Raw genomic sequence first — 27345 nt, 5'->3', positions numbered from 1 at the left:
TCCTTGGACACTATCGTAGCCATAGTTTGCCCAACTTCGACGCACATTGTAAATATTAGTTCAAGTTTGAATTGTAATTTTCTTTTCATTGTAATAGTTATTTCAGTTGTAAAATAGCTCTGATATTAGTAAACGATTATTATGATTCATCGTCTTTTAAACGTCTACTCCTGTCACTTAGGTTTCTCTCGGATAGAGGGGGCACCACAAACAAAGAAGGGGTTTAATGCTTTAAGGAGAGTGGCTTGACCCCCGCGAAAGAGATTTTCATTCAATAAGTGTGAGGAGGCCAGTTTTGGTGCTATTAGGTAAAAGATGCTTCTTCTTTGCATTTTTTACGATTCTTTCTTCAAACATTCGGCTGAGGCCAACGTCTTGGGTTCTTACTCATGGAAAGTCTTTTTAGCATTTTTGAAATTTTAATTTAGATTAGCTTATTCCGTGGAAGGTTATTTGAAGAAGTAAAAGTTGAATAGATTTCAAATGGGAAAGACCTTTAAAAACTAAACGGCCTCTTTATTGTGAATTAATTTTCAAATAAGAAGTATCAATTAAGAGTATTTTTCCCCATTTTTTGATGAGCCAGTACATGTCAATTTCGAGTATTATAGTGTATACATGTAAATTGCCAGAAAGTAAATAAATTGAGTAGAGGAATCCATCATTCTTAGTTCCAAGTAATTTTGAACACGGTTTTCACAACCGTTTTGGTTACAAACGAGTCCAAGGTATCAAGGTCAATGGTTCAATCGGCAAGTCACTATTCAATCGATGAATCATTTTTGGGTAGAAAGTATAAATGTAAAATATGTTCGAAAAAATGTGTAATAAGTATGAAGTAATAGTCTTTTTAAGCGAAAAAATTAATTTCGACCATGATCTTGATCATTGATTGGCGTATGAGCGTCAAAGCCAACTGACCAGGTTGAGAAAGGATTGGGAGCCTTGTTTGGGTCCTTTCCTGCAAGAGAATGAGTCAGCTGTTCTTTCGAACAAAAGAAAAATAAATTGCAAGTGTGAAAAAGTATTAACTGAAAGTAAAAATAATGTAACTCAATTTTCAAGTGACGTCGAGTACTCAGTTTGCACCAGGTCCATTTGGCACATTTCTCACTTTACTTTCCACCATGATTACGAGTTTGAACAATTGAAGAGTTAATTTCACAAACGGTCACTGAACTTACAGAAAAATTACAAAATGGTCACTAAAGTTTAAAACTTTCAGTAACGATCACTTAATCTCAAAAATTTTTAAACTTCAGTGACCATTTTTGAAAGCGTCGCAATATTTAAGTGACCGTTACTGAAAGTTTTAAACTTCAGTGAATGTTTTGTAATTTTTTGTAAGTTCAGTAACCGTTTGTGAAATTAACCCATGAAAAATTTAATAAAATTATATTCAACAAACAAAGAGTTATCAATTTTCAACATGAAAATTTGGACCCCTTGGTTTATGTTTTGGTTTCAATTTTGAGTTTTGAGTTTATTTTCTATTTTCCATTTTGAGTTTCTATTTTAAAATTTTAAAAGCGCGTTTGATTAGTCATTCTGAAAAATTATTTCTCAAATCTAAAAACTAGAAAAAAAAATGTTTGATTTGAAATTTTGAAAAATTGTTTTTTTATATTTCATTCCATTAAATTTATTTATCCAGTAAAAATAGAATAATTTTATGTTAATATATTATCAAATATTATATACATTTTAAAATTGTTGAAACTTATAATATTTTTTCTTGCTAAAAAAATTAAAATAATAAATTAATATTAAATATAGAAAAATAAAAAAAATTAACGACGTGAACTTAAAATATTTTTGTCTGTGTTCATTTAAATATATTTTTTTAAATCTTTATGTAAACAATCATTAGTAAGAACTATATTTTTTTTTATATTTCAATATTTTTATTTTTCTTTAACTTTTTAAAATTTTATTTTTTTTCAAAATTTCAATTTTAATTCATTAGAATTTTAATTTTTTTAGAATTTTAGAATTTATTTTTTCTAAGTTTTTAATTTTTTTAGAATTTATCAGTTTTATTTTTTGAATATACTATTTTGAATTAAAATTTTTTTTTATAAATTTTATAATTTTATTTGTTAAAATTTTATTTTTTTATTCTTTAAAAATTTTGTTTTTCACATTTTAAATATTTTTTAAATTGTTCGTTAAGAACATTCAAAATGTTAAAACTACACTACCCATTCTAAATAGGGTTGGATTGGGCCGGGTCGATTTTTAACCCAATCCAACCTGATCGAATTTCAATCAAGTTGGTTGTTTTAGACATTAAAAATTATAAAAATATTCTCGATAATAAAAACTTATCGACCACAACCATTCAACCATGAATAAAAACTTGTAAGCATGCATAAAGAAAATGTGTATATTATACAAATTATAACCTTGCTTAAAGGAAAAATAAGCCCAAAATCTACATTTGCAAAACATAAAATGAATAATAAACTTAAAGTTTAAAATTAAGAGTACCAAAAGGAGTAAAGGCTGGCAATTAGCATCAAGCTTAAATGTACATAGAGTTGATGACGATCGATAGACTTGAACGAGAGAGAATGAGAAAGGGCGGCATTTAACTTTAAGGCTAGAGAGAAAAAGAAAGTATGAGAGAAATGATAAGAATTTGTAAACTGTCTTGACTGCATTTTGAACAATTTGGGCTCAGACCATTGAGAAAAATCTGTGAATTGCCCTCCACTTGACCCAGAAGAGAGCTGAAGTCCATTAAATTCTGAAACTGGCCACCAGAAATTTGGTGCTTTCAGCAACAACGATACTTGCACCACGGACAATCACGCTTTTCGGTCTGTTGATTGTGGATCGAATTCGATTTGGGGGTCAGGGTTCACGGCCATTTTGGGAATTTTAGATTTCGAAGCTGTTGTGATTTCTGCAAGAAATGGAAGTCGTGTTGGAAATGAGGGTTTCTTCTCACGATTTCAATGCATGCTCACAGAGCCATGTTTGGGATTTACTGACGTGGCATTTAATTCCTTAGTCAGACATATTTAACTGGCCACATGTGAAATTCGTCATGGATGAACCCTGAGACCTTTTTATTCGCTGCGGTCTCCTACATATTATTTCTCCCATACATTTTCCTACCATCCCAGATTTATTAGACTTTGCTAAATTCTTGATTGTTAATGATGGTGATATGAAAGCTCCTGAAGCAATTCAATCGCATTTGAGTAAGAAAATCGATAAATACCCTGATCGCGCATATAAGAATATGCATAGAGCGAAAGTGATGGTTCCGGTGTCTTTAGCATGTTTTTGAAGCATGACCCGAGTTTTGTGTCTTTGGCTGTAGAGGGATTTTATGACGGGGATATTGATAGCATGAAGGATGCTGCAAAAATGAAGAGATTTTTGCCGAAAGGAAAAGAGAAAGAGATGGCGAAGGTAGTTGTTGTTGGGAATCTACTTAACGTGTGCAGTGGAAAATAAAATAAATTTCGATTCCCACCAAGATTCATCTTTGTATTTAGATAGAAATTGTGATAAAAGATGTACATTTTTCTAGATTTGCAAACTTCTTTGTTTTTCTTTGTTCCAGCAGCCTTGATCTGCCACCCACAACTGTTTAATTGTCCAGCATCTAACGGTGATCCACACAAAGAACAAGATTGTAAGATTATGATTTTCTTTCTTGTGCTAGCAAGAAGAATGAATATTCTCATTAAATATTGAAAATCCTAGTTATATTTATATAAGTCCGAACGGGCTTGGTTTGACCCGATCTAATATTTAATCAACTCATTTAATTAAATTCGGTCCGTGAATTAATTAATCCAATTAATTAATTTAGGCTTATAAATAAGCAATTCAATTAATTAATTTATCCAGCGCTTATTAAATTAATTAATTAACAAATCACAATCTTCCAGTTCTCTTTTTGTGTGCGACCTATCAGGTTCCCAATCACGATGCCGGACGACGTGAAATATTATTTTGATCTAATTAAAATTGACAAATTAAAACACCCCTTTTAATTTATCACCAATTCACACTCGCCGTCCCAAATTGACATCTAGCAATGTGTCAAGACAATACATGTGACGGAAAATATTACGTGGTATGATAAAATCAAAACTCTTTCGTTTACCGTGAAACTTTAATCATTTCGTCAATATGATCCGATCAATTACGAGATATGGAAGTGTGTCAATCTCGATTATCGATCATATCTTTCACTCCACTACTAAGTCAATATAAGTCGAAAACTCCTTTTCGATTTCTGAGTACACCTTGGTCAAGGATTTCGTTATCGACTTAATTGAATGAAATGCAGATCATAATCTCTTACTATCTAAGAGTGAGCAAGATTGGTTGGATTAACCCACTTTTCTGTAGGTTATATATTCACTTATACGGCTTTTTTTTACGAATCCTCTATTAGTCATTCACAATCTTCATACGATTCTTGACATATCCGAACGATGCCGTATTAGCGGCCCTTGGCAAAGCAACATTCAACACCGTCAAAGCATGACTGACCTCATATAAGATACTATGACAACCTCAAGCCAAAGGACCAATCACACTACCGAATGTTAAAGATTAACCACTGACACTCAGATAGTTATCCATGTGGAATCCCTAGACGGGTCTCCAATGTTTTGTTCTATAAAAAAAATTCACATGTTCATTTAAGTGTCACCACACTTTAACTTGTGAAATCAGTTACTTACTTCACAAGTAAAAAATGTCACACGTGATGATTTATCCATAATAATGATATATGTATCTCATCATTACTTACGACTACGGACGATTTAAGATTCAATCATATGTAATTTATATCTCACAATTACAACTCCTTGTGATTAACAATTTACGAAGATTTGAATCTACGACTCTATTATTTAATTTAATTGTCAATTAATTAAATAATAAATCTACTATTAAATCGCATTTATTATATATTAAAAGTATTTATGTCCAAAGTTGATTGGACCTAGGGCATAACACTTACAGGTGTCAGCATGTTGAGGGCAATGTATGCTCAATTGGTATAGCAAAAGTTTCAGGCTCTAAGGATTTATCCGATGCCAGCATCAAGGATTGATGTTGGTAAGTATATGGATGCAGAACTTAGGATGAAGATTGCATGTGGCTTTGAGATGATGTACCAGTTGAGGAAGAAGCAAGGGGAGGAAAGGATGGGGAGTACTTGGGAGGCATTTAGAAAGAGCTTGGAGAGGAGCGGGTATTTTCAGGGTATGTTTCCAGGGTCAAAGGAGAACAAGAGGTTGATGGAGAATGTCGAGTATTATCTGAATAGTTCATTACATTCTAGAGCAAGGTATCCAGCGGTTGGATTATTTCCTTTCTAAGTTTATTATTAGATTAATTATTTCTAGATCCCAATTGTGTGATATAGTTTGAACTCTGATCTCACAGGCTCCACGTGAATTTGTATTAATTTTAAGTATAATTATAATTTACTTGTACAGGATTAAATACCAGCTAATCCAGATTTGGGGAAGTGTGTATCGATAAGTTCTATTAAACAAGCATATAATCTCGATTTTTTTTTGGAAGATGCAATGACTGTTCTGCAGTTTTTTGGGACTATGTTGATGTTACCCTATTGTTTTCTACTTATAATTACCATCTAACGGTAAAGTCATACCTTTTACATCTGAAAAACATAGAAAATAGTTCATTAGTTGAGAATGGTACTTTCTTTATGCACCTTCAAGCTTCTTTGTTGATAATGCCTTTTTACTTTTCCTTTAGTTATACCAATAAATAATCTTTGGTCATTGTGACAATGCTGCTACTGATGCAGTGAAATGTTGAGCTCTCATGTGAGACGTATAGATGAGATTCTTGCACTTCCTCATTCGTTCAATGATTTCAAATGTCGGGAGCTTCCTCCATCAGATGATGATTCTTGGCTTTACGGTGGGGAAGATGAACTAATTGCTTCTTTTGAGGAGAGACACAAAAGGAGATGGAACTCTATGATTTCAAGCTTAAGAAGAAATAGAAGTCAGAAGAGCAGCAGGATGGGAATCCAGCATCTACCAAAGATTTAAAGGATTATGATCTTGGAGATATAGCAAAATCTATGCAAGCATTTGTTAAGAAAGTTTCAAGTTATGAAGGAGCTGAGGTTCCAAAAAACAAGTTAGTGTACCCTTCATCTTCTCACACTTTTTTTTAGAGACATGGAAGGTTTCATTTTAAGCTCATCAAGTAGTTGAAAATCAGAACTCCAGTTTTTCTCTGTTCATCTTGACCCTGAGAAACATTGTAAAGTTTTGCGGTGTCTGTAATAATGTTTGCAGGATGTTGTTGCTACACTTCTTATTCATTCATTTGGTAGGTATAAAGATTAAAGAATATATTTATGTATTTGTTTGTTGACTTATTTTTTGTTACATATTGAATAGTTCCATAATTAATTTAATGTGGTAGTATGGGTGAAACATCATGATGCTATGAGTAGTTGTTATTCATTTGGACAACCTCTGTTGAACTGCTAGAAGCATATAGAGAACAGATATTGTTGTGAATACTAATCATTTAAGTTTTCTTTCCTGGATATGGATGGTTAATGCATGTCTCTGCCAGTTTGATGCAGTGATTGGGACTTTGAAAATATTTCCTTCTTTTATGCATGACTCTATAAATTAAGGAGTTCAACAGAAAGTTATTTATCTTTACCGGATGTTCATTCAGTTTGAATGAGCACAACTGGAGGAAGATAGTACTTTTAATCCTTCTTAGTTACTTAATTACTAACAAGATAAAAAAGGAGGGGGGGGGGGGGGGGGGGGGGGGGGGGGGGGGGGGGGGGGGGGGGGGGAGATCAATGGGCTATTATTATTCAACATTGTCTTTGTTCTTGTAAGGAAGGCTCATAATAAAAAATTGCAAACTTGTGGCATTGTCTATTACATGTATCGTTCATTGTTAAAACAAAAAGGGGAGGATTGGCTCTCGTAGTGAACGAATTAGTCTAAATAATTTTATTTCACTCATCTCTAGGTGCCTATGTACCCACTGCGATCCTTGTTTTGTCAAATAATAGAACTCCACTAAAACTTCTCTCTGCAACTGTTAGGAAGAGAAAAAGTAAATAGAGACTAGTAAAATACAAAGCACAAAAGAAAGGTATATGAGTAAACTTTGATACGTTTATTGAAGAGATGAGAGACTTTAAATACAGGTAGAAATAACAGAATTCCAAACTAGAGAAGAAAAATAAGGACCTATTATTAACAGCAAAAACCTAATTTTTAGAAATAATATATTGACTCAATCAAATACTAGAAATAAAGAATTTCTGCAGTAATGGCTTTAACACTTCTCCTTACTGTAGAAAGTTTGCAACACCCAATTGATCTCTGAACATTTCAAACTTCATTAAAGGAAGTGGTTTTGTAAATAAGTCTATAAACTGCTCATTTGTATTGCAATAAGATATCTTGATGCTCCCGTTTGTGACCAACTCTCTTATAAATTGATGTCGGGTATCAATACGTCTTGTGCGACTGTGGCACACAGGATTTTTCATCATAGCAATTGTGGATTGGTTATCACAATAGATTTTTGTTGCCTCTACTTGCTTTTGTTTCATATCTTCTAAAATTCTTTGAAGCCAAACAGCTTGACATGCTGTTGAAGTGATTGCCATGTATTCTGATTCACATGAAGATAATGCAGTAGATGATTGCTTCTTTGAGTTCCAATAGATTGCAGCTGATCCAAGATTGAAAACATAACTAGTGGTGCTCTTTCGACCATCAAGAGAACCTGCCCAATCACTGTCAGAATATCCACAAAGCTAAAAATTGTTAGTTGTTGAATACACATGATCGTAAGAAATAGTCCCTCTCAAATATCGTAGCACCCTTTTTGCTGCCCCATGATGCAACTTGCTTGGATTTTGCATGAATCATGACAAAAGACTTGTAACTTGCAAGATGTCAGGCCTACTATTAGTAAGATATAGTAGGCTTCCAATCAAATCTTTATAAAGACCAGGTTCAATTTTCTCTTCTCCATCATTCAAGCATAGTTTTTGATTGGTGTTCATTGGAGTTTTCACTGAATTGCAATCTTGCATCTTGAACCTAGCAAGAAGATCTTTAACATATTTTTCTAGGGACACAAAAATTCATGTATCAGTTTGCTTCACTTCCAGACCCAAAAAATAATTCATCAACCCCAAATCAGTCATTTCAAACTCATTAATCATGTAACTCCTGAATTCATCCATCAAAGCAACACTATTACCAATATAAATCAAGTCATCAACATAAAGACATACAACAAGTACCTCATCAGCTTTCTTTGTCTTGACATACAAAGTTGGTTCATTGTCACTCCTCTTAAACTGATGCTTCAGGAAATGCCTATTAATTTTGTCATACCATGCCCTTGGTGCTTGCTTGAGGCCATACAATGCTTTCTTCTATCGGCACACCTTTTCTTATCCAGCAATAGCATAACTAGGAGGTTGTTGTACATAGACTTCTTCATCCAAAAATACCATTAAGAAAAGCTGATTTTACATCAAATTGAAAAATATTCCATTTGTGTTGTGCAGCTATTGCTAAAACAGTCCGAATAGTATCAAACCTTGCAACAGGGACAAAAATTTCTTCAAAATTGACACCTTCCCTTTGCATAAAACCACGACAACCAAACGAGCTTTGTTTTCCTGAATTGAACCATCAGTATTGAACTTAATCTTGTATATCCATTTGAGTCCCCACAACTTGCTTGCCCTTGGATAGGTCTATAATGTCCCAAGTTTTGTTTCTTTCCAAGGCTTGCATTGCTTAATCCATAGCAATGCACCATTCTTTGTGTTGAACAGCATCGTCAAATCCATTTGGTTTTTGAACACATGCCAACTGACATCTCTCAGTTCTTTGGTAGATTTCTCTTAAAGACCCCCAATTCCTTGAAGATGTTTCTGATTCTGAAGAAGACAAGCTTGAACCGAAAGGACTTGAGGGGTTACAATGATTGTTTGGGTTGCTTGAGTTGCTTAGAGTACTTAGGCTGCTTGAACTCATTGTTGAAGGAGTTACACCCCTATCAAAATCTCCACTATTCCCATCATTTTGAGCATCCATAAATTCATAGTCCTCAAGATTTATTGTTGAAGGTCTGCACCTGTTGCTCATGCCAACTCCAAGCGTTATTTTCATCAAAAACAACATCATGACTAATCAACAATTTCTTGGTTAGGGGATCATACAATCGATAGCCTTTAGTCTTAGTGCTATAGCCTACAAAAATGCACTTAAAACTATTATCATCAATTTTGTCCCTTTTTTGAGAGGGAATATGAGCATAAGAAATACAGCCAAAAACCTTAAAATGAGTTACAGTAGGCTTGCAACCATACCATGCTTCATATGGAGTTTGGTGATGTAGTACCATCGTAGGACTTCGGTTGAGAAGATAGGCTGCCGTGTGAACTGATTCTGCCCAGAAACCTTCAGGAAGACCTTTTGCTTTAAGCATGCTCTTTGCCATCCCCACAAGACTGAGATTTTTTCTTTCTGCTACACCGTTTTGTTGAGGTGTAAAACTTGCAGTAAGTTGTCTTCGAATTCCAAATTCTATACAAAATTCATCAAATTCAGAGGAAAGAAACTCTCCACTACGATCTGTCCTCAAGATTTTTAGAACTTGTTCACTTTGCCTTTCTGTAAAAGCCTGGAAATGTTTGAAAATCTGATATGCATCAGACTTGTATTTGGTAAAATAAACTCATGTCATCCTACTAAAATCATCAACAAAGACAATAAAATAGTTGTTGTTATTCAAGGATAGTGTGTGCATAGGCCCACAAACATCCGCATACACAATTCTAAGGGCTTTGAGGCTCTCCATGCCTGACCTTTTGGAAATGCATCTCGACGGTGCTTCCCAAGAACACAACTTTCACATATGGAGCTTTTAGCATGTAAAGGAGGTGGACCTTGCACCAAACCAGAGTTAGCTAACATGTTCAAACTTTGAAAATTCAAGTGTCCGTATCTATAATTCCACAACCAAGTATCATCATCAAAAGGGACTTTCATTGCATGGGTGTCACCATTTAAAGTCAGAGAAAACAAATTATTCTTGGCCATAGGAACTTTAATAAAAGTTGCTTCTTAGTGTTGCTTAAAAATACTGAACAAGAAGAGTCTTCAAACACAAGGGAATATCCTTCTCTAAGAAATTGACCCACACTCAATAAATTGGAATCCAAGTTAGGAACATACAATACACCTTTAATGCGCATTGGTTTCTTGAAGTTTATCACCACATCTCCTCAACCAAGTGCTTCGCGAATTGTTCCATTGCCCATCTTCACCTTGGTTGTAACAAACTTATCTAATGTGGAAAAAGCCTCCAAACTTGCTGTCATATGACTACCGCAACCACTATCCATATACCAAACATCCATAGCACACACATTAGCATAACAGGCAAAAAATAAACTTTCGGTTTCACTTTCTTTTTGTGCTGCAGCAATTTTAGCATGTTGTTCCTTCAACCTACAAAATTTCTCAATATGGCCAAACTTTTTACGATAATAACATTGAGGTTTATGAGTATGAGTACCACCGTTGTCAAGCCTTTCTCTATGTTCACCTTCCTTATGGTTTGATGACGTCCACCGAAGCGACCTCCAAAGTGTCCACCACCTCTATTGCCTCGTTGTCCACCACCATGAAACACATTGCTTCTATGCCCTCGCTGGTAATTGGAATTGTTGCCCTTAGTTGGGTATTTTGACTGCTATAATTTTGTATGAAATGCATTCTCAACAGCTTCTTCTTCATATCGCTTCATCCTATCTTCATGAGATTGCAAGGAGCCTAACAATTCATCAACACTCAACTGACTCAAATCTTTTGATTCCTCAATTGCGACAGCCACGTGTTCATATTTTTTTGTCAAACTCCTCAATATTTTCTCCACAACCTTTTGATCAGACAAAGATTCTCCATACTTGCGAATTTGGTTGATGATCTCCAGCAACTTTGAGAAATAAGTGTCAATTGAGTCACCGTCCTTCATGAAAGAACTCTCAAATTGTCGACAAAGAGTTTGTAACTTGACAGTAACTACCTTGGATGTTCCTTGAAAACCGCTGTGTAATGTGTCCCAAGCTTCCTTGGACGTTTTTGCACTAGAAATTCGATGAAAAATGCTGTCATCTAATGCTTGTTGAATGACAGCAAGAGCTTTAGCATCTTTCTTCTCCAAATCTTTAAGAACATTAGTTGAAACATCACTTGTATTATATCCCTTTTCTACAAGCTCCCACAGGTCTTGAGAGATGAAAAGAGTCTTCAATTTTGTGCTCCATATATCATACCCCCTGCCTTTGAAGAGTGGTAATGTGGGTATTGTGGCATTGACACCATTTGTAGTGTTTGCCATCTCAAAAACACGTAAGTAGCTCTGATACCACTTTGTCAAATAATAGAACTCCACTAAAACTTCTCTCTGCAAGTGTTAGGAAGAGAAAGGTAAATAGAGACTAGTAAAATACAAAGCACAAAAGAAAGGCATATGAGCAAACTCTGATATGCTTATTGAAGAGATGAGAGACTTTAAATACAGATAGAAATAACAGAATTCCAAACTAGAGGAGAAAAATAAGGACCCATTACTAATAGCAAAAACCTGATTTTTAGAACTAATTTATGACTCAAATAACTCATTGACTCGATCAAATACTAGAAATAAAGAATTTATGCAGTAGTGGCTTTAACAGTTTGAACATCACCTTTATTAAGTTATGCCATACTTAGGAACATTGTGGAGTCTTGGACCCCTCTCTTTTAGCAATTCAAGTCTTTTGCCTTGTGTGATAATTGATTACTAATTATAAGATGTTAATAATTTTGAATTGTATAAGCTCTCCTTATCTTTGTGTGAGTTCTCAAGATTTTGTTCGATGAATTCACTTTATCTTTGTATGGATATTAATCTCACTTCATTCTTCTTGGTGAAAACATGAAAGATGTGAATTTTGACATGGATCAATTAATGAAAGACGTGGAATCAGTAATGAGGCACTGTGGTTAAGAAGATCCTGATCTTGATCCTGAAGAAGAGCCATTATCAGACAAGGATTTTGGTAATTTCTGAGTTACTACTGCTTATAAATCAGCCAACTGATTTGATTTGATGCAGATACAAATTATTCTGTTAATTTAGTAATTGTGCAATTACTTCTTGCAGATACAAGTGAACTCTACGTATCCAACTTTCATTGCCTATAAATGCTGAGTGTATAACACAAATATGCAGATGAGTCGGATGACGAGAGTGACACATGCGACGAAAATGAAGAGGGAGGGAGACTTTCAAGCAATCTTATTCAGATGTTCTGAATGAGGAACTGAATGCTTCCACACTTGATAAGACTTTTGTCCCTGCAAATGAACAATCCGCGAAGGACGAGGTTGGTGTCTTTAAATTCATAGCACGAGAGCCAAAATTTGAGCATTGCATTATTTTTTGTATAAATTTTCTTTAATTCACTCAAACGAGCTCTTGCAAAAGACACAAGCTGAATGAATTTTACTAAACGTAAGATTGGCTAAACATGTTTTGCATAAGCTTAAAAAGTACACTTATAAGTAAATAAGTAGGTTTATATAAATAATTGTTGTTTTTGGACAAATTTGGAAATAAAGTATGACTTATTTTGACAAAAGAAAGTACAAATCACTTAGAAAAGATTAGAAGGAAGGAGAAGCACGTTTTGGAGACAAAGATATTTCTTAAAATGTGTGACTATCCTTCTATTTTATTATTGTGGAACATGCTCATCCGTTATGTGGATTCAATTATTATCCTTCCATAAGTTCTCTAGTACGATTTGTTAAGGGATAAAACCCCACATCGAATAAAGATGAAAATATAGACTACTTTATAAGGATGTGAACTACTCATTTTAATAAGGTTGATCTTTTAAGATGAAACCTCAAGTCTTAACATAGCATCAGAGTCTATTAAACTCTAACGAATAATTTCAATTTGCTCGAACTATTGGGTTTAAAGCTTCCTGAAGTTTCTAACAAAGGCAAGTAATTATCTCTGCCTCGTGTTTTGTCCACGTCAATATTTTAAATATTTTGTCACAGCGTAGGTCTTTTAGATTGTATCTATGTGTGTGTGTATATATATTTCCAACACTTTCGTACTTTGAAGAAAAATATTTTCCTCTTATGAAGAATGATGCTTTCTAATGTTCTAGCTCCTATTTGTTTATCATTATTTTAAAATGAATTAAGTCACTTGCAAATCACTTTTGTACATTATCGATCATATTTCATGATGTGTAAAAATTGAGACCATTAATTGTTTGTAAGTGTCGTTAAAGTTAATGGTAAAGCTATGTGTCACATCATGGAGTGTAAATAAAATTGTCAACCATGATGTAAGTCTAGAAAAAAAATTTAAAATTTATTATTCAAAAATTTACTATTCAAAAATTCAGCTTCTACTTTAATAGTAGACAAATAAGGTCTAATGTTAATGAATTTGTCGAGTGGTACATAATGGGGTGTATCGAATGATGTACAATCTACTCACATAAGTGTGGGACCCATGTGAAAGAAATGATATTTTATTCGAGTGAATCTCTCGTCCATGTGAGTGGGGTGTATATCATTAAGTACACTTCGATGTACCACTTGCCAAATCGAATATTAATATAGTACCTTTAGTTTTTTGTTATTTAAAAAAGTGATTTCTTACTTTTGATAGTGGAGAAGGAATTATCGTCTTTTCGTCGTTTGTGGGTAACCTTTGGGTCACAATTTGCCATCAAATCCTAACTTTTGGCTTTTCAAACCAGAATAACTACAAATACAAGCTATGAACACGTGGAATTTTTTATTTTTTATCTTTTGCAAAGTGATTTGAAAGTTACCTCTCTCTCTCTCTCTCTCTAAACCATAAATATCTCATACAGTGCCACTCAATAAGTGATTCACTTTTTAAAACATCCACAAATTGTAAAGAATTCGTAACAGAAAAAAGAAATAATCAAAACAATAGTAATATTGACCCAAAAAATTGAAAAAAAAAATAAAAAGCTTCAAAAAAATTGGATTGGGCAGCTAGGCCCAAAATTTGGGTTATGACTACGTTTCAATTTTGACTTATTCTTTTAATTAAGTTCAAATTAAAAAAAAAATTACTTTCAATGGTCACAAATAATATGTTAGTCATACTACAAAGAAAAAAATGATTTTATTTTCAATTTTGTAACAAGTTTTGTGTTATGACTTTATTTATCTTCTTCTTATAAGTTATAGTATACAATTTTATGATATATTAACGAACAAAAGTTGTACCTATATTTTCATCAAAGTTCTCGACTTGCAGTTTTATAGGTTTGTGGTTAATGGGTGAGTAACGAGCAAAAGCCTTCCTTTGCAAGGAAGCAACAAAGACTTTATCTTAGTGAAAAGATCAAATATCGAATCTTTTTTCCCCTCAAATTGGGATGTTCTTTTTCATGATATGCAATGAGCAAAATAATTTTCGTGAAACTCTTTCATTTCTTAGAAGTGAATTTTTATTCATTTTAATTATTTCATTACCAATTTTGTTGTGAATAATAATGTATAAAAAACTAGAAAATCTTTTGTTATATTGTATATTTTAAGCTAGCTATAAATGTTAATTTATTATAAGAGATTCTATTTTCATTTTTTTTGTTAATTTAAAATAATATTTAATAAAATCTAACGATTTAATTTATGGTTCAATACATAATCATAATCATGTTAGTATATGAAAATTCGAAGTGAAACATGTTTTGTAAAAGTCATGATTATTTAATTAAAATTTGAACATTTTTTTTTAACTTTCGTTTTAGAGAAAATTAAGTACCTATTTCTCATTTTTAAAAGTAACAAAATTCTTATTACTAGAAAAGTATTTTGATTTCATTGATTTCATTAAGCTGCGTTCATTTATCATTATGTCAAAATTCTTTTTTTTTTTTCTTATTACATTTTCAATCACATATTCTTATAATAAAATATTTTGCATTTAAATTTAATTTTTTTCTACTTTTTAACTACATATTCTTCAAAATTTTATTATTTCAAAACTTATTTTCCTACTTTAATGACAGACGTATAGGGATTTGACAAAAAAAAATGTTTTCTTATTCAAGATGAGAGTAAAATGGCATTACTAAAGTAAAAGGGCGAGGACTGTGAAATCCAAAAAATAGATTAGGGGACCTATTTAGTACATTTTTAGTAGGCTAGGGACTGTAGAGATAATTTTATTTTTTAATTTCAACGTTTTTGACTTTCAATACACAGAATCCTATTAAAATATCCCAATACTGTATTCACTATTCAATATACATGTCTGTTGACTCCACGTTTCCACGCCATTAAATACGGTGCAAATCTTCATCGTTATGCCCCGCTGTCTCTCTCTAGATTTACAGAATTTGTAGAAGAAGAATGGGTTCGGGTTCGCCTCAAACAATTGAGCTTTTGAAGAATGAGATTCAGGTGGAGCAGGAGTCTTTTCTTCTCTCCGGTGATGTAAAAACCGGTTTAGTTCTTGTTGACATCGTTAATGGATTCTGCACCGTTGGTTCCGGAAATCTGGTAACCTTTTTTTGTTTTAAAATCCTTTTGGGTTTTGAATCTTGTGTATATCAATATACTGATGAATACATGCACGTGTAATTATATATTTCATGTATCATCGATTTGTCTTTTATGTTAGCTTGAGACCAAGTTTTGGCCTTTTTGTTTTGGGGTTTCTGATATATTTAATGGTGGGATTGTTCCTCGGTTGATTATAAAATGAAGGGAAAGCTGAAACTTCTGAGTTTTTCAATATTTAATTGTTTCTGTCCTCAAATTTTTCTCCATATTTAGTGTCATATTAATAATAAAATTTCCTGGTTATGTGCCATTTCTTTATTTTATATATATACTTCCAGTCAATGGGAAAATGGAAATTGAATACTCTTCAACAGGATACAACCAAACAAAGGAAGAAAGAAAGAAAAAGACTGGAATACTCCAAACGTTAGCATCCATTGAAAGTGTGCATACGCGTGTTTCTAGCCAGCATCCTATGAGAGAAAATTGAGTGTACAATTTATACGAACTTTACAGCTAAGTCCAAGCGAGAAATCCCGTTTAACTCTTCCATTCCATATGTCCATGATTTATTTCCATTGTGCGACGAATGATGATCCTTATACATGTAAAACACAATATTTGAGCCAACATCTAAGACGCTACTCGATTTTGAGCCAGAAGGTGGGACTGCGGCATGTGTATCAGACCTATGTTAGGGGTACCCAATAAACACCTCCTTGTGTGCACGCTTAAATCCGGGATCCTACGACTGCCTTTTTTTTTTTTTTTTTTTTTGATCCCAGGATTATTATTTCTGTGGCATGTGTTTCATTACCTCCATCCTATATGGTTTTATTCTGCTTATGAAGTTATTGTATAGAGATAATAATTTGACGACGATATCAAACTTAGTGTCGTCATATTAACTGCAGGCTCCGCAAGCTCCAGATAAGCAAATTTCAGGAATGGTTGATGAGTCAGTGAAGCTCGCCAAATTGTTCTGTGAGAAGAAATGGCCTGTATATGCTTTACTTGATTCTCATCATCCAGATATTCCCGAGCCTCCATATCCTCCTCACTGTTTAGTTGGAACTGACGAGTCAAAATTGGTTCCTGGTAGTTATAACCTTATAGCATGTTTGGTACAACATACCAATTCCAAACAGTAATGGACAGTACATGGAGAACAAAAAAAGGTGAAAATGTTGTCCATGTCCTGTCCAGTCCTGTCCATTACTATGTACCAACTATGTCTTTAGTGCTTTTCCTACAACAGAAATAAATTTACATGTTTTTGTTGTCCTCTTATGTTGCTTAGTTGATATGATTTTGCAGACTTGCTGTTTTTGGAAAATGAACCTAATGTAACACTGAGGTGCAAAGGATGCATTGATGGCTTTCTTGGTTCATTTGAGAAAGATGGATCCAACGTATTTGTAGATTGGGTGAAAGCTAATGAGATCAAAGCCGTAAGTATTTCCATGTCCGACAACACGAATATTAAATTTTTTCCCATCTTCATAAATTGAAAGAAATTTGGCTACATATCGAATAGATATACAAGAAATTTTGTTGCATAGAACAATTCTTAGTGATGTAGATGCCTTTCTAACCAATACTTTCTATTCTAAAGATACTGGTTGTAGGGATATGCACGGACGTTTGTGTGCTTGATTTTGTTTGCTCAGCACTTTCTGCAAGAAATCGTGGACTTCTCCCTCCATTGGAGGATGTGATTGTGTACTCTCGTGGTTGCGCTACTTATGATTTTCCAGTTCATGTTGCCAGTAATATCAAAGGTGCTCTAGCTCATCCACAGGTAATATATCCAATACATGCAGGTCATGATTGCTAATTTAGGTTTTGCTAGTGTGTTCTCATTGAGATTTGGTTGAAAATCTTAATGAAATCGCAATGCATGATGAAATCTTTGGCATAGATTATCAACCTAATATTTCATTCTACTTCTTAAATGTTTCATTTTAGCTTCTTTGGGCTTATTTTCTCTCATTCTCAGCACACAGAATAGAACTTACAGCCTATCAAGCTTTCGTGAAATACTCTGAATGGAATGGCTGCTAAAAATGGCATAGGATATCCACCCCTTACCAACACTGCCTTCTCTTGTTCCCTATACGAGCCATTGCACAATGACATGTTTTAAGGCTTGTGGGATGGGATTTCGTATTGGAATTTTAACCAATATCTCCTAGAGAAGTCATTTCGCCCCACGGACTGACCAAAGAACAAGCCTGAGAGCCTTAATCAATTTAGTCAAGATACTAATCCATTCCATTATGACTCAATATGTAATACGGTTAAGTCCAATATCACAATAATATGGCAGTCTGCAAACCATTTTACGTATTGAATTGTCCACAAAATATTCCGATGCTTCGTTGGGGTTCTTTCAATTATTTCCCAATCAGGGTACCTTATTCTTCGTACTTTTTTCTCTTTCTTTGGTGTAGGAACTTATGCATCATATAGGGCTTTATATGGCTAAGGGCAGAGGAGCCAAGGTAGTTTCTGAAGTCTCTTTTGTTACCGAGTAGCAATATAACTTCATCTCTGCTTCTTATCTTAGATGAGAATGTAGATATCCTTACTGTATATAAACGTGAGTTGTTTTGATGATGATACTGGGTCTCTCGAAAGTAGCATATGAAGATGCTTGTATCTAATTATAGTTAATGCGTATAACCTGGATTTGCAGCATTATGTAATAAGTTCTCAATGCAAATTTGCTGTTTACTTCTTCGTAAGATTTAGTAGCAATCAAGTTTTCTCAACCGGAATTTAAACATGATTTGTATATGTTACATTTAAGTAACTTTTTTGAACTTATTTTTTTCCAAACTTTTGATGGCCTGTTTGCTTGTGCTTTTGCTTTTGGTGGAACAATTTATCTACCCTAATTTTTGTTCGAAAAATCATTTTTAATATTTCGGAAGTGCTTTTAAAGGAAATTACATTAAATTAGCGTTCTTTAAAAGTTCTTTTAACTAGAATTGCTTTTATAAAATTAGTTAAATGGGTTCAAAAGCAGTTTTTGGTACTTAAAAAGCGCCCTTTAACTTCTCGAAAGTCAACCGAACCCCTAAGTACTAGAAGTTACTTTTTTTAGAGTAATTCTTATTTGTAACTTGGACAAATATGCCCGGATAAAATAATTTGCAGGTTGTTTGATCATTACCAACTAGATAATGACTTTATTACTCCTCGATAAGAACATGGAGGCACAAAAATATAGTTGTTGAAGTTGCAAATCTTGATATTCTTGCAATTGAGCAAGTTTTTAGAATGTAAATATACAGGGATCACAAGAGGGAATTTCATTGAAAGGACCATATTTTCGAAATAACAAAAGCACACTTTGGACTGACTAGTGAGGCTTCAGCTTCTCTCTCATTTCTCTAGCTCCCTGCCAACAGTTGCATTTTCTCTGGACTATCCAATCGCTCCTAGAATTCAAGTGGCTACTGTGAACCTCCCGAGGAGGCTCCGACTAGCTACTTGGGATGTCCCAAGGAACTTACTTCACCCCGGGTAATTGACTTTTTAGTGCAACAGGGATCGTTTAAATGGAAATTTTAAGGATTGGTCTGATTGGTTAAGGGTTAATGTTTGAGGACGGATGGAGAGGGCGTTGAGGCTGGGCTATCATAAGCAACTTGGTACGTTACAAATGGAAATTTTAGTTCAAATTCATGGTGAAATCAAAAGGTGGTCCAGCCTAAAAATTAATTTTAACCCAACTTACTTTATTTTCAACCCAATACCAGCGTCAATTATTCAAATTTAGTTTAATATTCTACAACAATTACATATTCATTTTATTTACATTCATGATACACGAATAACTCGTTGTCTAATTAATTTAGTTTAATATTCTACAACAATTGCATATTTATTTTATTTACATTCATGATACAAAAATAACTCGTTATCAAATTAGGTATTTTATTTCATATATATATTCTAAGTTTAAAAAGTTCACTTATAATTAAATTAATTTATTATATAACAAATAATTGTTATTAATTAAAGTAAAGATAAATGACATATTTTAACAGTATGAGATATCACATCTTTCACTAAGTTTAAGAGTAATTAAAATTTTCTTTATGTATTTTTTGTATATTAATTATTTATACTTGTGAATTAAAATTTTATTTATTTTAATCATGAAATAGATTTTATTATCAAAATAAGTAATAAGCTCAATATTTAATTTTATTAGTTAAAAATGTATTTGTTAGAAATTTGTCATGAGTGTCCGAAAATATATTTTGACCGAATTTGTCACAAGTATCATGAGTTTAAGCTCTTAATCTAAATCTCATGAGCATAGAACATTTTTCATGTTATGAGTTCATTGAAATAAAAAAATTTAAACTTCAGCCCGCCCTAATAAATCTTTCTGGCTCTGCTCTTGATTGTTTCAATAACCAAGTTCTAGTACTGGTACCCCCCCTCAACTACCCTATCCTATAAGAAAAACGAAAACTTTATTCTTTTGGGCTTTAGTTACATAACTTTATACTCGGTTCATCACCTGGGTAAATCCAGGATGTTATTATAGTTTATACACACTTGGACAGGATATTCGAAATGCAGTTCTCCTTCCTGTAGATCTTCTTTTACGACATGCGGGCAAGACTCTCGGAAGAACGACAAAGCGTACTATAATTTTGCTTTCACAAGACATTAATTTGCCTTCCAACATACATGTTGTCTTCTAGCTGTCGTGGGGATTCGAGCTTTTGATGCTCCGTAGAGAACCCTCTTATTTTACCATTGCACCATGCCCGTGGGGGCCTTTAGTTACTTACACTTAGATCATGGAAAGACGGTGGTTTAAGTAGCAGAGAGTCTGAAACTGTACTTGGTTTTCAGTGGAAGTCACATTTGATTATTCCTTAGGTTTTTGAGCATTTTTCTGTATGCTTAAAATTAAGAGACTACGATTATATAATCAAGTAGATTAAAAAATGAAATAACTTCAAGAAACTCAAAATTAAACAGTTTCTGGGAGTTTAGAACCCAAAAACAAATTCTTTCTCAGAAAGCAAAAAGGAAGATAAATAAAATCATTTTTCATCTTTCCAAATGTATGAACTTCTAAAAAGAAATGATGCTAAATAAACAATACGAGAGCAAAATAAAATCAAGAACTAAAGATTTTACAGAGGTTCACCGTCTCTGGGTACATGATATCTTCTGTTATGTAGCATAGAAGAGAAAATAGAATGCTTCTGCTTCTTTTGTTTAGTTCCAAAAATGAATGACCTCAAAGGAATTCGAGTCCGACTCTCTGAATTACTTAACTCTGGTCGATCTTGATCTCCTGGAATTTCAAACTCCTCATTCAACTTTCTTAGAGTCTTTTCAATTTCTTGTTGAAGTGCATTTACATGATCTAAACCTGCTTGTAATTCTTCGCTAACTTTATTGTTTTCCTGTTTCATGTTCACAACTTCACCTTGGAACTTTGCAGCTTGATGACTGCTAAATTTGATTTCGTCTTCTTCGACTCCCTCCTTCAAAGCTATCGTGATTTGTTCCTGAATGCTGCATAATGATTCAAGTCGGCGCTTCAGTTCCTCATTCAATGAAACACTTTGTTCCAACCACATTGTAAGCTCTGTCTGAATCTCTTTTATGTGCTTGTATATTGGCCGGACCTCGGATTTTATCTCTGTTGAAATACTCCCCGCAACTCTCTTTTTCTCCTTTATTTGTGATATTTCATTTCGTAAATCTTGAACTTCAGCCTGGAATTTCTGTATCAGATGAAATGAAGTGCTGAATCTTAACCAGAAATCCAAATTCTCATCAAGTATTGCATCAATATCCATCCGGAGCTTTTCCTCCACCACTGAAATGGCTGGAGCTTGATCAATGAGAATAAACTTGACATCGTCTTCTTTGGCACTGATGAGATCTTCTTGCACTTCCAAAACCTTGGTTTGTGCTTCCGATTTAACTCCTTGACCTTTTGAAGTGTTCAAATCCCCATTTTCATTAAATGTTCTTTGTAGATGGTTCAACTTTTGGCGTAAATGTTGAATTTCTTCATCTCTCTTTGCAATAGTATCCCTTAGTTCTCGTTCGTGCACAGCCATTTCAAATTGGCACTCCAACTCTTTCTTCTCCATGTCACTAAGTTTCCGCTTGACATCCTTATAATTCCTGAGAATCGTCGTATATTCTGTCAGAAGAATCTTCTCTCTATCCTCCATTCCATTCAATAGCTTCTGTTGCCAGTCTAGCTCATCTTCTTTCCCTGTGTCCTTTTGCGATTCAGCATTAAGTTCATTCCCCTTGTCGTTTGAACATTCCACAGAAACTTGCTCAAGTGGTTTTGAGTCCAAAAGAACGATGGATTCTTTATGGGTTTCTTTACCTTCTCCTTGTTGGTTATGAACAGATTCCTCCTGATTCTGATCGTTTATGACCTCTTCTCTTACATTCTCTGTGTTTTCTGCTTTCATTATATTGAGGTTGTCATCATTCCCTTCTCCTTGTTGGCTACGAACAGATTCCTCCACACTTTGATCGTTTATAACCTCTTCTCTTACATTCTCTGTGTTTTTTGCTTTCATTATATTGATGTTGTCATCTTTCCCTTCTCCTTGTTGGCTACGAACAGATTCCTCCACACTTTGATCGTTTATAACCTCTTCTCTTACATTCTCTGTGTTGACATCTTTTTCTTCTCCTTGTTGGTTATGAACAGAATCCTCCACACTCAGCTCTTTTATGTCCTCTTCTGTTACATCCTTAGCGTTTTCTGTTTTCATCATTTTGAGGTTTTCATCTAATAATAAATTGTTAACCTCAATCTCTTCATCTAACTTTACACTGGTCAGTTTCTCAGACAGATGATCAAGATTAGAATGAGCTTTGACAAAGCTCGTTGCCAGATTGCTGTTCTGTGTTTCCACTTTTTTGTTTAGATCTTGAATCATGTGAAATTTGTCATCCATTACTTTCACCCTTGTTGTCAAATTACATGTTCCATCAATCCCAATCTCATTTTCACCTTCCAAATTCTGAATCTGTGCCTGCAGATCATCAACTTCTGTTCTTAACGTGTTTATAAGAACAGTCTGAGACGACACCTCTGTTTCTAAGTTGATCACCTTACTAGCAAGCTCGTCAATCTTCTCTACAAATTCTGTCACTGTCAGAGATTCCATCGATCCCACCACGTCTTGGTTCATTTTCTTGACCACGATGTCAATTTCTCGGCTCTGTTGTATCGTGTAATCCACATCTTTAGTTAAGCTTTTGGATTCATCTCCCAAGTTTGCAGACTTATCATTTTCAGTCGGCTTTTCCAAGTCAGCTTCATCACGAAGGTACTTGTACCTGAGGGACTCCATTCTCAGACGGATATCTTCGATTTTGTCAAATTCCTCTTTTGCGTCTCGGGCTGATCTTTCTTGTTTCTCCTGCAACTGAACCAAGGTTTCTTGACAGGATTTTAGTGCGGCTTTAGCCATCAAATTCCGAGCCTCATCATCCTCAATCACCGTATCAACACCAAATTCATCCTGCAAACCACACACTTTTTGCTGCATTTCCGTGATCTGGTTCTCGATTCCCCAGTACTTTTCAAGTCCGATTTCGTAAGAATTCTTTACAAACTCTTTAACAGTTTGCAGTGCTAGAATCTCCTTTTGAAGCTTGTCAATCTCTTCAAGAGCTTCACTCTTGTTCAAACCAGATTTTACAACATTTTTAGGAGTATTTTCAGATTTCGACGATTTCTTGGCTGGAAATTTTTTGGAAGCTGATGTCATAAGACCTTTCAAATCTTTAATCGGGGCCTTAGGAACCTTCGGAATGATTTCAGTATCGACTGGTGGAACTTGAGAATTCTTCGGAATTTTTAAGTTACTACTACATTCATCATCTTCATCCATTGCAAATTGCACTTGCTCTGGGAAGACAGTGGCTATTGTGTGATTAGCCTTTTGCAAGTCATTCGATAAGTGGTCGTAACGTTCTGCTAAGGCTCGAAAAGCCCGATAAGATTCTTCGACGAAATGCAAGAGTTCTGGCCTCTTCTTATAATACATTTCTGCCCTTTTGGCGAAGGAGTCTCCATCTTCTTCAATAAGCTTAATCACATGCTGCACCTTCTCTTCCATATCTACAAAAATTATTTATCCACGGTGAAATTCGAATATAACAACTAATTAACTGATTTCAACTTCATGGAAGAGGGACATAGAGTATTAAGTTATGCGAATACTATAGCAAAAAGGAAGATAAACATACTATTAATTAGCACTCAATGCCTCAGCATACAGTATCAGGTAATGTCCATATTCAAATGATAGTCAAAAACATCTTTGTTCTTTCTCCTCAATGCCCGTTCAAATCTCTTCTCTATTATTTTTTGTCTGATTTAAAATAACATCATATAATTACACGCGCGCGCACATATATATATTAAAAGCATTGATATTATGGGACCCTAGGCAGCCGATTATAAAACCAAGAAATCAAGCGGAGTTATTGAAGATCACCTTGAAGATCAGAATAATATCAATGAATCCGATTACTGCAATTGTTCAAAATATAATTTTATATTTTATAAAGTTTATTCCTTAGTTCAATCACTGGTACTATTTGGATTCAGAAAATTAGTAGATCTGTTTTGAACAAAATGATTTGATAATCGAAGCGATTTCATGATTTGAGCTTTTAAGTTCAATTCTCTTATCCTCGATTAATTTAAAGTTGGTTACATGAATTTCCTTCCACCACACGGTTTCTCGCTACCTTTACTAGAAGATCGGAAACAAAAAACAAGAACAAAAAACAATGAAGTCAAACGATGTCGAAGGATGCTGAAACCGTTCGACACAATTTCGACAAGAATTGAATCTAGATTCGAAAGAACCATAATCAAATTGTCTTGTCATACCTTGAAGGCTTTGCTCAAGCCATTTTGATTGCTTTGTCCTGATATGGCTTGCCCACCACCATGAATATGCATTGCTTGCAGCTCTCTGCAACATCTTTCCCAGATATAGATCCTTCTTCTTCTTGCGATCACTTGAAATCAGCTCTCTCTCCCTCCCTCTCTCTCTCTCTCTCTCTCTCTGTGTATATGTATATATATGTATGTATGGATCAAAGTTGAAGAAGAAGAAGAAGAAGAAGAGTTAGAGAGAGCAAAATGTAGAGATCCTCTTGTTTCTTATGGGAGACAAAAGATGCAACCATGAATCATTGGGAAGGACGCAATATATCGTGGGGCAAAACTTCACTAGATATCATCCAACTTATAGAGTTGTTTATACTGGTAACCCAATTTTCGATTCATTTCAATTTAATCACCCAACATACATTTTTGTTTCAAGTTGACCTTTTTGTCTGGCCAATCCCATGTGGTTGACTGAACGCATGACCTGATACTTATTTGACGTTAAAGTAATTTAATTTGTCACATAGAATGAGCGGGAATCAAAAAACAACATATTTGAGCTCTAAATTCACTCATTTGAGTTTTTCATGTTGTCAAAAACTGTTGATGCCAAACAAGCATCAAGTCATGCGACGCACGACATCAATCACATATGGATGGACATGAAGTGCTTGCTTGGTCGTCTTTAAGGTTATTATCATTTTTTTTTAACATAATATAAAGTAATTAGATCCAAAAATATTATGTGGGATCCACAATTTATTTATTTTGAGCCACAAAAGGATACTTATAAGCAACCTAAACATGTGTTTAGTTTCAGTAATGACTACACTCTTAATGGTCAAACTAAAATGAAAAAAAAATTTGAGTTGAGTTATCAATGTGTAATAAATTAGGGTAAGGGATCAATATAAAACATACCCATAAGTTGGGTGACCTTCAATGAATTACGGGGTTATGGTTGGGAGGTTATTTCGAACCTTTCACATGGCTTTCTAATCCCAACCAATGAGCAATGAGTATTATGTGAACGTGGCATCCACTGGCTCTGACAGGTTGGCTTTGTCCTAAAGAAAAAAAGTTGCCACCTTAACCCTTCATTAACTAACTTTTATAACACATTTAAGAATTATATTTATATCTTTAGACCCTTTTTCCCCACTGATTTTTCAAGATTTACGATGAACTTTATGCAAAGTGTTGATTTACAACTTACAAGCTAGCTATGGATATTCCAAACTTGATGCTTATTTTAGGTATAATCTAAGTTCTTAATTTAACTTGAGAATGACGACGAAAAAACAGTTTAATAATGCGAATAAGAGTCAAGAAAAAAATATTATACATGCGGGTTTTTACAGATTTGGTTAAAGATCAGAAGGTATCGACCGGACTAGAGGGACTATTTCACATTTCACTAGACAATATTTGTTTTCAGAACACGTTTTAGTAAATTTTACATTTTTCATTTTGATTTTCTCTGCTATTATCAAAATTTAAGTAATTTATAATACAATAATGATATATTTGGTAAAAACTAAACGACGATGTATAGTATCGAGGAGAAAAGGGAATATGCATTTTTTTGGAGAGTAATTTACAATTATAGATATCTTGTTTTCTAATGTATCTTAAACATTAGAAAAGATTGGCAAATCTTTGATTTTAGTTGATATTCACGGAAGGAAAGTGTACTAGTAAAAATCATACGATTGTATTTTTGCAATTAAAATTTCAATGTTCTTAAAATCGGATAGACTATAAAAATGGAATACTAGTCCTATTATGGGGCCAAAAAAAAAATAAAATAAAATAAATTCCAAAACTGTTATAATTGACCGATGTACTCAAAATTGGTCGGTTCAATCAAAAACCGACTATTGCATAATCTTTTGCTTTTGAGATTAACTAAGAACCCCCAACCTTCTCTTCATTCATATCTTTTGTTTCGGATAAATCATCTTGTGTATTTACGTGGTTAAATCGAAGACGTACCTATGATACTAATTATTCGACTATGATTCTATCTATAACCTTGAGTAACACAATCTCCTTATAAACTTGAGATTATCCAGCACTATAGTCAATGCAGAATTTTTTTTTCACATTTCTAATATAATTTGATTTGTTTATAGTTTAACAATTTGGTGAAGGAAAATATATAATTTAGACAATATTTAGTACTAATATTTCCAAATTCCCCAAAGTCTCAAAACTTTATTAAAAATTCCTGATACTATTCAGGTGTGAAGAACCCTAGAGGTAATTGCAATCAGCCCATCCATGGGCCTAAACGATGGGCAAACCCTCGAACATGAGAGCAAGGGATCTCCCAACAAATGGCTAGGTTAGCTGAAAGTTGGTTATCGATTGAAGTGAAGTAATTTATCAAGGATGATGAATAAGGGAGTCAAATTCTTTAACAACCGATTCTCAAGCACCGCATTATAGGAAAATAGACAACTGATTCTTATTTAGCATAGATGAATCTTCTTTGTTCTTTCAACCCGTATCTTATACTACGAGGAGCCTCAAGCCGTTTGGACAAGTTGACGAGTGGAAGGAACGAAGTGATTGAGAGCAGGAGTTACATAGACACCAACTATATATTTTCCAAGTTCTCCAAAATATATCTCAAAGCCTTTTTAAAGAGTTTCCATTTTGAAAACACATATTCAACACGAAAACATTAACTTTTTGAAATAAAGAAACTTGAATAAACAAACAGATACATAACATGAATCATGAGAACTTATCCTGATACTCTTC

General features: G+C 33.9%; 2 protein-coding genes and 1 pseudogene across 2 annotated transcripts; 2 read left to right on the top strand and 1 right to left on the bottom strand.

Moving 5' to 3' along the window:
• Positions 1 to 2652: 2652 nt before the first annotated feature.
• Positions 2653 to 12565, top strand: LOC111397145 (annotated as a pseudogene).
• Positions 12566 to 15388: 2823 nt separating this feature from the next.
• Positions 15389 to 18435, top strand: LOC111397143 (nicotinamidase 1-like). Its single transcript, XM_023023903.1, has 5 exons — positions 15389 to 15644; positions 16562 to 16745; positions 16965 to 17098; positions 17263 to 17448; positions 18101 to 18435. The coding sequence occupies exons 1-5, from the start codon at positions 15495 to 15497 to the stop codon at positions 18182 to 18184; spliced, it is 738 nt and encodes a 245-aa protein (XP_022879671.1). The 5' UTR covers positions 15389 to 15494; the 3' UTR covers positions 18185 to 18435.
• Positions 18436 to 20703: 2268 nt separating this feature from the next.
• Positions 20704 to 24881, bottom strand: LOC111397142 (kinase-interacting protein 1). The gene is made up of 2 exons (XM_023023902.1): positions 24574 to 24881; positions 20704 to 23793 (listed from the first exon to the last, which is right to left on the bottom strand). The coding sequence occupies exons 1-2, from the start codon at positions 24665 to 24667 to the stop codon at positions 20816 to 20818; spliced, it is 3072 nt and encodes a 1023-aa protein (XP_022879670.1). The 5' UTR covers positions 24668 to 24881; the 3' UTR covers positions 20704 to 20815.
• Between the last annotated feature and the right edge of the window lie 2464 nt (positions 24882 to 27345).

Source organism: Olea europaea, chromosome 7 (assembly GCF_002742605.1).
Source record: "Olea europaea var. sylvestris chromosome 7, O_europaea_v1, whole genome shotgun sequence".
Taxonomy (NCBI): Eukaryota; Viridiplantae; Streptophyta; class Magnoliopsida; order Lamiales; family Oleaceae; genus Olea; species Olea europaea.
Note: the sequence above shows the minus strand (reverse complement) of the source record. Positions and strands in the feature narration are given on the sequence as shown.

Excerpts from the sequence above, each read along its gene's own strand:
- LOC111397143 (XM_023023903.1), top strand. The coding sequence starts at position 15,495 with ATGGGTTCGGGTTCGCCTCAAACAATTGAGCTTTTGAAGAATGAGATT. Across the intron at positions 17,099-17,262 it reads AAGCTAATGAGATCAAAGCC|ATACTGGTTGTAGGGATATG; the intron begins GTAAGTATTTCC and ends TCTATTCTAAAG. Across the intron at positions 17,449-18,100 it reads GTGCTCTAGCTCATCCACAG|GAACTTATGCATCATATAGG; the intron begins GTAATATATCCA and ends TCTTTGGTGTAG.
- LOC111397142 (XM_023023902.1), bottom strand. The coding sequence starts at position 24,667 with ATGTTGCAGAGAGCTGCAAGCAATGCATATTCATGGTGGTGGGCAAGC. Across the intron at positions 23,794-24,573 it reads GCTTGAGCAAAGCCTTCAAG|ATATGGAAGAGAAGGTGCAG; the intron begins GTATGACAAGAC and ends TAATTTTTGTAG.